Here is a 13201-nt window from a genome sequence, read left to right as displayed (position 1 = left end):
TTCTTACTCCCCTGCTCAGCCCCTCGATTTACACCCTAAGAAATGAGGATATGAAAGCTGCTCTGAGCAGGTTCAAGAGCCAGGTGTCCACTAAGCTGTTCTATCAATGCTCCTCCATCAACAGGACAGGGGGAGAAAAATATGGTGAAAAGCTCGTGGGTCAAGATAAGGACAGGAAGGTTGCTTACCAATTACTGTCATGGGCAAAAGAGACTCAACTTTGGGAAATTTATTTTTTGCCAGTGATCTGTAAGAGAGTAGGATAGTGAAAAACAAAACTAAAATTACTTCACCCCCCCCCCCCCCTTCCCTTCTTCTCAGGCTCAATTTTATTCCTAACTCTTCTACATTTTCCCCCCAAACAGCGCAGGGCAAAGGGGAAGGGGGCTTGCAGTCAGTTCAAAATGCTTTATCTCTTCCACTTCTTCATCCCCATGCTCTTCCCTTGCCCCAGGGTAGGGTCCCTTCCGTGGGAGACAGTCCTCGACAGCCTTCTCCAAATGGGTCCTTCCCATGGGCTGCCATTCTTCATGAACTGCTCTAGCATGGCTTCTTTCCATGGGCTGTAGCCCTTGAAGAACAGACTGTTCCAGTGTGGGTCCCCCCTGGCACCAGAGGTCCTACTACAAAACCTTCTCCTTCATGGGCTCCTCTCCATGGCCCACAGTTTCTGTCAGGAATCTGCTCCCTCTTGGCTTCTCCACAGGCTGCAGCTTCCATCCAGGTTTCTCGATCTGCTGCAGCATGAGGTCCTCCATGGTTTGCAGGGTGACAAGCTTTGGCCAGCAGCAGGACCATCTTGGAGCCGACTGCTGCAGGCTTTGTCTGATGTGGGGGCAGCCCCTGGCATCTTGTCACAAAAGCCATCCCTGCAGCCCCCCCACTACCAAAACCTGAGGTGAAACCAATACGCTGTCATTACCCTTGCATTATTACATGCAAAAACTCTTTTGCGCCTGGGCAGCTTGGCTGCAGGATAGAGCCAGGCAGCTCACGGCGAACAGCCGAGGCTGCAGCTCCCGCTTGCTACAGGCAATTACACCACCCGCACCTGCAGGCAGAACACCAGAAGAAAAAAAGCCAGCCCATCAATTAAAACCGGGCAAAAAAATAAAAAGAATGCACGTACATTCACAGGGTAGCCAAAGCATTTTGTCAGCTGCTCTGTAAATTAGTGTTGCTCCTGCATTTCTTTGCCTTTAGAAGAGAGGGTGTCTACCTTGAAGTGAGTCTCGAGACGGGTTCACTGCTGCCTCACTTCTGATGGCCCAGTCTGTGTCTGTAGCCCAAGGGGAGTCTGGCTTGTCCCAGACATACACTATTCCACTGCCACATGAGCGTTCACTGTGGCACCGCTCCCTTTGCAAGGGCAGGGGCTGGTCCCAGTCCCTTGAGGAGATCACCAAGGTCAGTTGGGAGCTTCTGACACTGAGGGATATTTTTTCTTGCAATAAGAATTCCCTTGTAATATGGGAATTCTCTGGGGGGCTGCAGCAATGGGGCTGTTCTCCAGCTTTTATATTATCCTTCACACATAGACTTGAGACATGGAGAGGCTGAATGTCTGGAAGGGCCATGAAAACCTCCACTCTGCTGTTGTTTGCCCTATGTGAAAACAGCTGAGTAAACCCCTGCCAAACCTTTGACCTCACTAAAGCTGAGGGAGCTGGCCATTGACTGATTCCTTGCTGTAGGGTCTGAAGGACTTGCCTAGAGTGGTCTGGAGGGGCTGAGAGCTGGTGTTGGGAGTCCTGGGTCTCAGTGGTGTGTAAACACCATCATGCTCATGTACAAATTCTTTTGGCTGTGTTCCTGGGTGTGTTCGCATGTATATGTGCGTGCTTGTGGTAATACACATGCAAACGTGGGTGTGCACAAACGTTGTCTGTGCGTGTGTGTAGGCAACTGTATCCACAGGCGTGTATGTGTTTTAGCATTTACACATGCCTTCACGCAAGACAGCACGAATGTGTGTGACTGGTCTACATATATGTAGGAAAAGCATGCATCTAATTAGCCTCAAGGGGTACAATAAAAAATTGCCACCAGCACACATATTTGTGTGTGTGCCTGCCTTGGAATGTGAGTACCTCTGTGTGTACATGGTTCTTTGTGTGTGCACCTATGAGGGTATGCCAAAGGTCTTGCTAAAGTCAAGGTGGACCCCAGCCAGTGCCCCTCTCCTTCCCCACAGTGCCAGACACCTTCTCACAGAAAGCAATGGGGTTGGTGAGCATGCTTTGCCCTCAGTAAACCCATGTGAGCTGTTCCCAGTCACATTCTTACCTTTCATCAGTTTAGGAATGGCTTCTGAGAGTATTTGCTCCATCGTCCTTCCAGGAAATGAGTAGGGCCTGTCCAGTTGGTTCCTTGAACACCCTAGGATGCGTTCCAAGCTCTGTGCGTTGCCTAAGAGAGCTGTTTAGTCTTTCTTGGGTGTCCCTTACCACACTCCTCCAGCACGTGAGATGAGTCCCCTGCCCACGCTGGCATGTTTTGCACGGGAAATGCTGGGGTCTCTCATCCTGTCACGCCAAAGATGCCTTGACTGGGGAATGTGCCCAGGAAATGGAAAGGCAGCAATGCCGGAAGCCAGGACACGGCCCACAGCATTAGCTGGGATGCTTTGCATTCAAGATGAGCTTGTCAGAAAATAATCACCTGCACAAGGGATGCCTCTGGCAGCCCGGGGCACTGAAGGTCCATGATAAAAGCCAGCCCAGCTCCTCGCCCCCTCATCCACTTCTCTTGCCTCCTTCTCCCTGGGAGTCAGGTGAGTCTCAAGCCCCTTCTCCTTCTCTGCTGTCTCTCAAAGCTCTCACCTCAGTGGACCTCTCAGCTGGTGCCGACTTTGTTCTGTGCCAGGTCTAGGGGCTGCGTGTCATGGGGAGGGAAGTGGGGAGAAGGTTAGGCATGGAGGGAGGCTAGGACTGTCCTGAAGTGGCTTCTGGTCACAGGGGTTAGGCAGTAGCCACATAGGTCCTGGTGGCTCTTTTTGGGCCCTGGCAGGGTGAGGCCAAGGAACCCTCATACATCGCTGCACAGCCTCCTCCTCCCGGCCCTGCATGTTCTTTGGCTCCCCCGTGGTTTGGCGACAGGCTGCTCCTCATGCATCCCCATGTTTTGCTTCCTCCCTGCCCTCTCTCCCAGGTGCACCTCCAGCCCCAAGCCATGTCCTGCTGTGACCAGTGCCAGCCCTGCCAGCCCTGCCAGCCCTGCGGCCCGACCCCGCTGGCCAGCAGCTGCAACGAGCCCTGTGTCAGGCAGTGCCAGAGCTCCACCATCGTCATTCAGCCTTCTCCAGTGGTGGTGACCCTGCCCGGCCCCATCCTCAGCTCCTTCCCGCAGAACACCGCCGTGGGCTCCTCCACCTCCGCTGCCGTTGGCAGCATCCTCAGCTGTGAGGGAGTGCCCATCAACTCCGGGGGCTTTGACCTCTCCTGCATCACCAGCCGCTACTGCGGCAGCAGATGTCGCCCCTGCTAAAGGTGCTGGCAACGGCCTTGGATAAGGACTCCCAGGAACCCAGAAACACGACGCTGGACAAAGGATCAAACTTTGTGCCATTGTTTTAAGAGCAGCTGATCATCTCAGGCTTGTCCTGCAAGGGCAGCCTGAAATGTGCCACCCCAGGCTCTCTGAAAACATGGCCAACGTCTACCTTTCCTCTCTTCCACTTGGACTTCTTCTCTCTCTTCTTTCTTGTCTTGTGCCCTGAGAAAGCAACCTGGAATGACCTGCCAGCCTGTCTCCTCTTGTGGGGCAGGTTGATAGGAAAAGTGAAACAGATTCTTGGCTGTTCCTGTTCCTCCTCACACTGAGGACCTCCACTTGGAGTGACCTCATTTCCTTCTTTAAACTCATTAAAAAATTCCTGCAACTGTGTCTGTGCCCTTTAGGTGGTCTTTCATCTGCACGTTGACTGGTGAAGAAAGCCATTGCATGCGAAGGGAATTAGGTAGGGGCACAGGGGGACCTTTCATCGTAGTTACTCTAGGATGTAACCCTAGTTACAAGCAAGAGTGGTCTGCTTCTTTGGGGGGAGCTGTGCTGGGCAAGGAGGCTCAGAAGAAGAAGTTGTCAAAGGGTGGCAGAAACTGGGAATGGGTAAATAGCCTTGGGGATGTTTTTCCCAAGAAAAAATATGTTTGTGCTGCCCTAGTTTACCTCGAAACACTTCCATATTTCTCCAATACCATGGATGCACATTATCAGGCCCTTTCTGAACAACATGGCTGGAGTCCTGAAGAGTCTCCAGGGGCTTTTACACCTCTGTCTTGTTTTCTTCTGGGAAAGCAGGAGTTACTTTTCCACTTTTCTGGTTGCTCTGCTTCTGCTGTGCCAAGTACTTTTGAAGAGTGGCCATGTACCTCTTAGCTTTCTCATAGGCCACCAGACTGGGTTTCTAGAGAATGCCCCTCATTCCAGCATCCGAAGAGTAGACTGCACCAGGTAAGGGCAGCACCCATACTTGTCCGAGCTAAGTCACAGGCGCCAGATAATTTTTTCTCATACAGTTCATCACTGCTTTACCAAAAGGCCTGTAATGAGCAGAAGAGCAAAACTGAAGTTCTCCACAGATTTCATAAAAGGGTATTTCCTGGTACAGCAGTTGCCAGGAACTGTAACACCACAAAATACTCTCAGGCATAACAGACAGCAAGCAGTTGGCATTTGTCAGTTGGTGAGCAGTTGCAAGTGAGCCAGCTGTGCAGCGTAAAGCAGGTGAAAGGGAGATTTTGTCTGGGATTCAGCAGCTTGAAGAGCCCCAGACCCCAGGTGCCATGGGGAAGCAGGCAGTGTCTCCCCCTAGTACTAAGGTAAGGACAACCTCTGGGCTAGGTGAGGGATAGAATAGAATAGAATGCAGTAGAACAGAACAGAACGTTACAGCTGGAAGGGACCTGCAGTGACCGCCTAGCCCAACTGCCTGACCACTGCAGGGCTGAACAAAAATTGAAGCATGGTGCTAAGGGCATTGTCCAAAAGCCTCGTAACCACTGGCAGGCACAGGGCATCGACTGCCTCTCCAGGAAGCCTGTTCCAGTGTTTGACCACTCTGCAAAGAAATGCTTCTGAATGTCATCTGAACTTCCCCTGTTGCAGCTCTGAACCATTGCCATGTGCCCTCTCCCTGGAACCCAGGAGAAGAGCTCAGCACCTCCCTCTCTACTCCTCCTCCTCAGGGAGCCGTAGAGAGCAATGAGGTTGCCCCTCAGCCTCCTTTTCTCCAAACCAGACAAACCCAAAGTGCTCACCCACTCCTCACAGGGCATACCTTACTGCCTTTTAACCAGCCTTGCTGCCTTCCTCTGGGGGCATTCAAATAATCAACATCCTTTCTGTGTGACTGCTCTCTAGACACTCCTCTCCCAATTTATACCTGTGTCTGGTGTTACTCCATCCCAGGTGCAGAGTGCAGCATTTGAACTTGTTAAATTTCTTACCATTACTAACTGTCCAGTGCTCCAATTTATCCAGAGCCCCCTGCAAGGCCTCTTGTCTCTCGAGATGCTCAACAGCAGCTCCCAGTCCGGTATCATCAGCAAACTGGCTAATGATGCATTCAAGTCCTCTATCCAGATCATCAATACAAATACTAAACAGGATTGGCCCTGGAATGTGAGCCCTGAGGAACACCGCTGGCGGCCAGTTGCCAGCCAGATGTAGCCCCGTTCACTACAACCCGTCAAGCCCTGCCGTTCAGCCAGTTCTTCACCCGGTGCACCACACACCTGCTCATCTCCCTGTCGGTCAACTTGTCCACCAGGATGCTGTGAGAGCAGTATTAAAAGCCTTACTAAAAGCCAGAAAAACTGCAGCCATCACCTTCCCTTCATCCACTAGGTAGGTGACCTTATCACAGAAGGATATCAAATTAGTTAGGCAGGACTTTCCCTTTATGGAGCCATGTTGGCTGTGCCTGGTGATTGCGTTGGTCTCTAAATACCTTTCAGCAGCAGCCTGTACGATCTCCATAACTTTCCCAGGCACTGAGATTAGACTAACAGGCCCTTACAGTGGCCTCTGATGAACTTGCTGAGGTGTGCAAGTCCCCGAAGATGCTGAAAGGCTCCCGTCCCCAGAGAAAGTGAGTCTTTTGGGTATGGGCTCTGGGGGCAAACCCCATGTTGAGCTCAGTGTGTGGAGTGTCTCCCTGCAACACCTGCAGCAGTGCTAAGCCATGACATTCACGTTCCAGGACACCCGAGATATTACAAACATGAAGGAAAAGGGAAAGATAGGCAAATGAGCAGTTTTGATGCAATGTGGTTGTAAAACCACACTCAGGACATGTGAAATGTAATTCTGGAAAGAGCCAGTTCATGTTTCCATATTCCAAAATATTTATTCTTTGCTCTTCCAGATGTACTATATTTCCTACAAGACCTCTCTGATGTCTTTATGTACATGCAGTTCAGCACGAATTCTACCTCCAGGTGGGATCTGAATGATACCTTTCTTACCCATCCAGGTGGGAATGGGCTTCTCATCCATCTTCCTTGTACCTCACAGAGACACTTTTCTCCAGATGCCTCACTCCCTTTGTCTCCTCTTTCCCTCTGGCCCATGTCACCTTTGGACATATTCCCCACTCTCTCTCTTCCAAAAGACCTGAAAATGTCTTTGTCACCTCAGAAGGCCTTGCTGCCAACAGCCTCTGTGTCATGGCCTACTGAGGTGACATCACTCCAGTAGTTAGACCACATTGGCCTGCCACCACGGCTGCATTTGTCAGCTTCCCCCACAGCCTCCCCTCTCCAGGGCCAGCAATTTGCTTTTCAATCCCAGAACTGTAGCCACCAGCATCTTTCTATCAGGCAGAGAACTCACAGGGTATCAGGGACGTGGGGACTCCTCTCAGCCAGGCACTGGTGAGTCCCCAGAGCTGGAGAAGGGATATGTGAAAAGCATGGGGAATAGCTCAAGGGGTTCAACAGAGAATCTTGTCCAGTGTCTGGCTGATGGGTCTTGCTCACCTGTGGAGGCTTTTGCTAATCCCCAGATGCAGAGCTAGGAAGACATTTTTGCTCCTTTGGCTTCTTTGGCCAGGAGGGAAAGCCACAGAAGCAGTCACGTCTCCTACCAAGAGCCCCCTCCTCTAACACTGGTCATTGGTGGACGCTGAAGAAAGAGTAAGAGTTGGACAAGCATCTGGGATACTTCTCCTGAATACTCACTGCCGTGTCGCCCTCTGCTTCAGCATCTCAGGGGTGTTCCTGAGTCTGATCTGGCAATGCACCCTTGTGTCAAGGAAGGCCAACAGCATCCTGGGCTGCAGTAGGACGTGAGTTGCCAGCAGGAAAAGGGACCTGATCCTTCCTCTTTAGTCAGTGCTGGTGAGGCCACCTCTGGAGTGCTGGGCCCAGTTCTGGGCTCCCCAGCACAATCTATTGGAGCAAGCCCAGGAAAACGGCGCATCTTTCCTATGGGGACTGGCTGAGGGGATGGCAGTGTTCATCCCGGGGAAGAGAAGGCTCGGGAGGACCTTGGCTATGAGTGCAGATACCTGATGGGAGGGGATGAAGAAGAGATTCTTCCGAGTCAGGTGTGCACACACTGCCAGAAGGAGAAGAAATTGTTAGAAGTGCTCAGAGCAAGGAAAGGCACCGAACTGTGACCCTTCCAGTGTGCAGGTTTGCAAGGGCCAAGGGGAAGGCTGTCAGCGCGGCAGCCAGGGCGCAGCTGGGCTTCTCACAGCCCTCCAAGGCAGGAGGCGCTTGGGCATCCTCTGAGGCTGCACGGCCGGCTGTGCACGCGCTGCCAGAGGGGCCGGGGCCGGTGGCAGGCGGAGCGGCAGCGCCCCCTGGCGGGCCCGGCTGGACCTGCCCCCCCGTCCCCGCCCCAGCCGCCCGGTCCGCCCCCCCGGCGGTTCGTGCCCGGCCGCAGCCCCGGCCGCGCTCCCCGTGTCTCTCCCACGGCGCAGTAGTACACCGCCGCGTCCCGGAGCTGGGGCCGGGCCAGCCACAGGGAGCTGGACCGCCGGTCTGCCGCCACCGAGAGCCGCCCCGGAGGGTCCTGCACCAGTGAGGTCCCTTCGCTACCGCTCGTGATGTACGTGGGGCTTTGGCCCGGGAGCTGGTGGTACCAGTAGATGAAGTCATAAGATTTTATACTGCGGTGTGAGCAGCTGAGGCTGATGCTGGTCCCCTCGATGGTCTCCGCCGATGGCTTCTGGTGCACCTGGGCTCTGGCCGCGGCCACTGCCGAGGAGAAAAAGAAGGGAGAATCCTCAAAACCGGCTTTGTGCCCAGCCCTGCCCGCTGTTTCCCAGAACAAAACCCAGTCAGGAGCACCCGGAGAGGAGAGGTTTCCAGAGGGTGTCTGCATGTGCATTGGCAGAAGCGTCCGTTAACAGTCGGTGGAGAGAGGAGTGCGCGGGCGGCGGGTGGAAGGTGGTCAGTGGGGAGACCAGCGGGACGAGGGGGAGGAAGGCAGAGGGGAAGCAGCGACTGCAGGCGCTGCACGGGGAGACACGGGGGGACGGAGGCAGCGGGGGCTGCGCAGCGGCCAGCGCCATGTTTCCTGCGGGAACGCGGGACGGTAGCAGAGGGAGGGATGGACGGGAGGGCGGCTCGGGGGGGCAGCGCTCCGGGAAGAAGCCAGAGCGGACAGCAGCCTCCAGGGACCTGCGGGGGCCACCCCCGCTCAGCCCCGACCCCCGCCAGACCCGCGCACCCAGGAGCACGGCGGCCAGCGCCGTCAGCCGCCAGCCCCGGCCCCGCCGCATCCCGCCGCTCCGCCGCCGGCCACGGCTCCCCGCTCCGGCCGCCCCGCTCCGGCCGCCTCCCCCCCTCGGCTCGCCGCTCCCCCCGCCTCCCCCCCCCCGGCTCGCCGCTCCCCCCGCCTCCCCCCCGCCTCCCGCCCCCCCGGCTCGCCGCTCCCCCCCGCCTCCCCCCCCCCCGGCTCGCCGCTCCCCCCGCCTCCCCCCCGCCTCCCGCCCCCCCGGCTCGCCGCTCCCCCCCGCCTCCCGCCCCCCCGGCTCGCCGCTCCCCCCCGCCTCCCCCCCCCCCGGCTCGCCGCTCCCCCCCGCCTCCCCCCCCCCCGGCTCGCCGCTCCCCCCCGCCTCCCCCCCCCCCGGCTCGCCGCTCCCCCCCGCCTCCCCCCCCCCCGGCTCGCCGCTCCCCCCGCCTCCCCCCCCCCGGCTCGCCGCTCCCCCCGCCTCCCCCCCCCCCCGCCAGCTCCTCCCGGGGCTGAGCCAGAAGCCGCCTGCGCAGCGCCAGCAGCAGAGCCTTGATCCAGGGGATGGAGCAGCTTCCCAGCGCTGTCTCCCAGCTCAGGGGCTGGAACCGGCGGCCTCGGATCCCTGCGGGCGGCAGCGAGGAGCCCCGCAGCCTCCCTGCACCCCAGCCCCAAGAGCTGTGCAGAGGCAAAGGCGGTGTGGGGACAAGGTGCCCGTGCAGGGGTCGGGGTGAGCAGCAGTGCTGGGCAGAATGGGCTCCCAAGGTCATCGAGATCAGCCCCTGCTTGGAACAGTTCCCCTTAGATCAGGCTGCTCTGATGGAGATTGCAGAAGCTGCCAGGGACAGCCATGCCAGTTCTCAGATTTTCTTTTAGCCTGTGGCTGAAGTAGAACTCCCCGTGTTCCAGCAGCTGTTCATTGCCACTCCGCCTGTTGCAGAGCACTTCCACGGCTAGTCAGTCTTCTCTGTTTCCTTTGAACAGGTAGTTCCTGCTGCTGCTGGGAACAATTTGGCTCTACAGATGTACCATCTGTTCCCTGTAGTTGAACATCATCCTCAAACTTGTGGAAAGTATCCTTCCTACTTCTGGTATTCATGGAAATTCATTCATCCTACTGCTGATCCCTGAGAGACCCCACTATTGTCTGCCTACTGGGCTTTGCACCACTGCTCACAACTCTTTGAGCCTGGTAGTCCAGCCAATGTTCCACTCACCCTACCATCCTCTTATTGAAACCTTTTGTCACCACTTTGGTCATAAAGTAGGTATGGGAGAGGATGCCAAATCCAGCTGTGGCCCATCAGTGCTGAGTCCAGGGGAGCAATCACCTCTCTTGACCTCTTGGCAATACTTTGTCTAAGGCAGCCGAGGATACCATTGGACGTCTTGATGCAGGGGCACATTGCTGGCTCATGGCCAACATGGTGTCTACCAGACCATTAGTTTTTTTTTTTCTGCAAAGCTGCTTTCTAGCTGGGTGACCCCAGGCTGCCCTGGTACATGGAGTTATTATTTCCCAGAGGCAGGAATTTTTCACTTTTCCTTCTTGAACTCCATGAGGTTCCAATCAGCCTATTTCTCCAACCCGGTGAGGTCCCCCTGGATGGTGGCCAGACCCTCTGGTATGTTGCAATTTGAGTCCAAATCAGGTTTTCCTCACATGGGACACCAATTGTCACAGCACGAGCAAAACTAGCAAGCTGCAACAAGGCTTTACCATGGGTCAGATGCTACTGTCCATGCTGTGTCTCCATCCTCCAGAGGCCAGGCCACACTGCTGCTTCGCTCGGCTACATCCAGCTCCTCCCTGCTCCTCCTCCAACCAGCCTCTCTCCCACACGCCTCAGGGCTATTTAACCACTTAGCAGGATGAGCTACAGCTGCACATCGTCCATGACAATAACCCACTGCCTTTGAGGCAAGGCCACAGCTGCATGTTATCAATGTAATCAGCCCACTGCCTTCATTCCTCTATACTGGTATATCAGCCACTCCTCCCAGTTTGGTATTGTCTAGAAACCTGCTGAGGGTACAATCTGTTCCATCATTCAGATCATTAACAAAGAGGTTCAGCAGGACCCAGTACTGATCCATGGAACACACCACTAGTCACTGGCCTCCAGCTTGGTTTTATGTTGCTGACCACCATCCCCTGGGCCCCTTGCACAAATCCAGCATGCAGACCAGTGCACATAAAAGAACACATGCATAAACATGAGCAACTGCACTCAACTAGGGACACCCTGGGGACACCAGCGGGGATTCGGGGGGAGCATTGCAGGGAAGGACAAGGTCCTACATGTGATCATGGTATTGCACAGAGGGGAGTTGTATCAGAGGCTGTGAAGAAAGCATAGTATTCAAGGAGTCAGTGTTCTTAGGAAAGACCTATCTGCTCTTTTGGACCTTGCACTAAAGGTTTGAGGAGCCTGTACACCAGCATGAGTAACTGCTGTAAGGGAATCTGCTGGAGTGCCCAGTGCTGTCATGTGCTGCACCCTGGTGAGTGTCATGGCAGAAATAACCTTCCAGTGTGTAAGGAGAAGATACAGGATTTTTTTATTTTATTTGTTAAGTAAAATAAAAGACACCACGGCATGCGGGGGGGGGGGGGGGGGGGGGGAGGAGGAATCTGAAGATCTCCATGGGAGGGATCTGCGCAGTGTGCCTTGGCAAAGTCTACCTGGGTCCATGTGATGCTGCATGAACACAGGGTTCCCAGCATCTGAAGGGACGAAAGGTTTACTCATTGGCTTTATTTGTCTTTTTATTCTATCTTACTAAAACAGCCATTTTATTATGTTATTTGCTATCTGGCCTTTTCTTCTGAGATCTGAAAAGCAGCCTGCACAACATCTTCCCCTGTCCCCCTGCCTGGTGTAAAACATGGGCAGGCAAAACAGGCAAGCAGAATTTTCCTGGGAGCAGTGTTAGGTGGGGTATGGTCAAACACAGGAACTGAGACACTTCTTGCCAGCAGGGCCACAAAAAGCCCCAAAGCAGTGACCCAGGCTGACATCATTGACCTTTACCAGACTCCTCCAGCACGTGAGATGAGTCCCCTGCCCACGCTGGCATGTTTTGCACGGGAAATGCTGGGGTCTCTCATCCTGTCACGCCAAAGATGCCTTGACTGGGGAATGTGCCCAGGAAATGGAAAGGCAGCAATGCCGGAAGCCAGGACACGGCCCACAGCATTAGCTGGGATGCTTTGCATTCAAGATGAGCTTGTCAGAAAATAATCACCTGCACAAGGGATGCCTCTGGCAGCCCGGGGCACTGAAGGTCCATGATAAAAGCCAGCCCAGCTCCTCGCCCCCTCATCCACTTCTCTTGCCTCCTTCTCCCTGGGAGTCAGGTGAGTCTCAAGCCCCTTCTCCTTCTCTGCTGTCTCTCAAAGCTCTCACCTCAGCGGACCTCTCAGCTGGTGCCGACTTTGTTCTGTGCCAGGTCTAGGGGCTGCTTGTCATGGGGAGGGAAGTGGGGAGAAGGTTAGGCATGGAGGGAGGCTAGGACTGTCCTGAAGTGGCTTCTGGTCACAGGGGTTAGGCAGTAGCCACATAGGTCCTGGTGGCTCTTTTTGGGCCCTGGCAGGATGAGGCCAAGGAACCCTCATACATCGCTGCACAGCCTCCTCCTCCCGGCCCTGCATGTTCTTTGGCTCCCCCGTGGTTTGGTGACAGGCTGCTCCTCATGCATCCCCATGTTTTGCTTCCTCCCTGCCCTCTCTCCCAGGTGCACCTCCAGCCCCAAGCCATGTCCTGCTGCAACCCGTGCCAGCCCTGCCAGCCCTGCCAGCCCTGCGGCCCGACCCCGCTGGCCAACAGCTGCAACGAGCCCTGTTGCAGGCAGTGCCAGGACTCTGTCGTTGTCATCGAGCCTTCTCCAGTGGTGGTGACCCTGCCCGGCCCCATCCTCAGCTCCTTCCCGCAGAACACCGTTGTGGGCTCCTCCACCTCCGCTGCCGTTGGCAGCATCCTCAGCTGTGAGGGAGTGCCCATCAACTCCGGGGGCTTTGACCTCTCCTGCATCACCAGCCGCTACTGCGGCAGCAGATGTCGCCCCTGCTAAAGGTGCTGGCAATGGCCTTGGATAAGGACTCCCAGGAACCCAGAAACACGATGCCAGACAAAGGATCAAATTTGTGCCATTGTTTTAAGAGCAGCTGATCATCTCAGGCTTGTCCTGCAAGGGCAGCCTGAAATGTGCCACCCCGGGCTCTCTGAAAACATGGCTAATGTCTACCTTTCCTCTCTTCCACTTGGACTTTTTCTCTCTCTTCTTTCTTGTCTTGTGCTGCCCTCAAAGCCTGCTGTGAGGACCCCAGGAAGCAGCCTGGAGCGACCTGCCAGCTTGTCTCCCTTTGCCATGCTGGCCAACGGATACGCTGTGGGAACTCTGCTGCAGGAAAAGGCAAACAGATTCTTGGCTGCTTCTGCTCCTCCCTGCACTGGTGGTCTCCACTTGGACAGATCTCCTTTCCCTCTTTAGACTCATTAAAAGTTTTCTGCAACTG

The 13201-nt window shown here is 55.3% G+C and overlaps 2 protein-coding genes and 1 long non-coding RNA gene across 10 annotated transcripts; 2 read left to right on the top strand and 1 right to left on the bottom strand.

The window, feature by feature from the left end:
• Nucleotides 1–214: 214 nt before the first annotated feature.
• Nucleotides 215–8797, bottom strand: LOC308055656. Of its 4 annotated transcripts, none has more exons than XR_013924579.1 (4): nucleotides 8680–8797; nucleotides 3662–8204; nucleotides 2287–2874; nucleotides 215–893 (listed from the first exon to the last, which is right to left on the bottom strand). It is a non-coding gene; the product is annotated as an uncharacterized lncRNA (long non-coding RNA). The 4 variants fall into 4 exon arrangements; XR_013924580.1 differs by having other exon boundaries at nucleotides 215–2874; nucleotides 3662–6889; nucleotides 6981–8204; XR_013924578.1 differs by having other exon boundaries at nucleotides 215–2874.
• LOC308055650 (feather keratin Cos1-2-like) lies at nucleotides 2641–3669 on the top strand. The gene is made up of 2 exons (XM_080369845.1): nucleotides 2641–2773; nucleotides 3151–3669. Exons 1-2 carry the CDS (start codon nucleotides 2705–2707, stop codon nucleotides 3484–3486), a joined length of 405 nt encoding a protein of 134 aa, XP_080225971.1. The 5' UTR covers nucleotides 2641–2704; the 3' UTR covers nucleotides 3487–3669.
• Nucleotides 8202–13201, top strand: LOC308055651 (feather keratin Cos1-1/Cos1-3/Cos2-1-like). 5 transcript variants are annotated; one of them, XR_013924575.1, is made up of 3 exons: nucleotides 8202–8396; nucleotides 9667–10307; nucleotides 11007–12414. XR_013924575.1 is itself a non-coding variant. In XM_080369847.1 (3 exons), exons 2-3 carry the CDS (start codon nucleotides 11173–11175, stop codon nucleotides 12754–12756), a joined length of 351 nt encoding a protein of 116 aa, XP_080225973.1. In that variant the 5' UTR covers nucleotides 8202–8396; nucleotides 9667–11172; the 3' UTR covers nucleotides 12757–13201. The 5 variants fall into 5 exon arrangements, 2 of the variants coding, with proteins under 2 accessions (XP_080225973.1, XP_080225972.1); XR_013924576.1 differs by having other exon boundaries at nucleotides 9667–11187; nucleotides 11666–12414; XM_080369847.1 differs by adding an exon at nucleotides 12421–13201 and having other exon boundaries at nucleotides 9667–11187.

This window comes from Falco punctatus, assembly GCF_963210335.1.
Source record: "Falco punctatus genome assembly, chromosome: 19".
In the NCBI taxonomy this organism is placed as follows: Eukaryota; Metazoa; Chordata; class Aves; order Falconiformes; family Falconidae; genus Falco; species Falco punctatus.
The sequence above is the reverse complement of the archived record's forward strand: the minus strand, read 5'-3'. Positions and strand labels throughout refer to the sequence as shown.

Bases quoted from the DNA above. Each gene is read 5' to 3' on its own strand.
- LOC308055650 (XM_080369845.1), top strand. From the start codon at position 2,705: ATGATAAAAGCCAGCCCAGCTCCTCGCCCCCTCATCCACTTCTCTTGC. The intron at 2,774-3,150 runs GTGAGTCTCAAG...CCTCTCTCCCAG, and splicing joins TCCTTCTCCCTGGGAGTCAG to GTGCACCTCCAGCCCCAAGC.
- LOC308055651 (XM_080369846.1), top strand. From the start codon at position 11,975: ATGATAAAAGCCAGCCCAGCTCCTCGCCCCCTCATCCACTTCTCTTGC. The intron at 12,044-12,420 runs GTGAGTCTCAAG...CCTCTCTCCCAG, and splicing joins TCCTTCTCCCTGGGAGTCAG to GTGCACCTCCAGCCCCAAGC.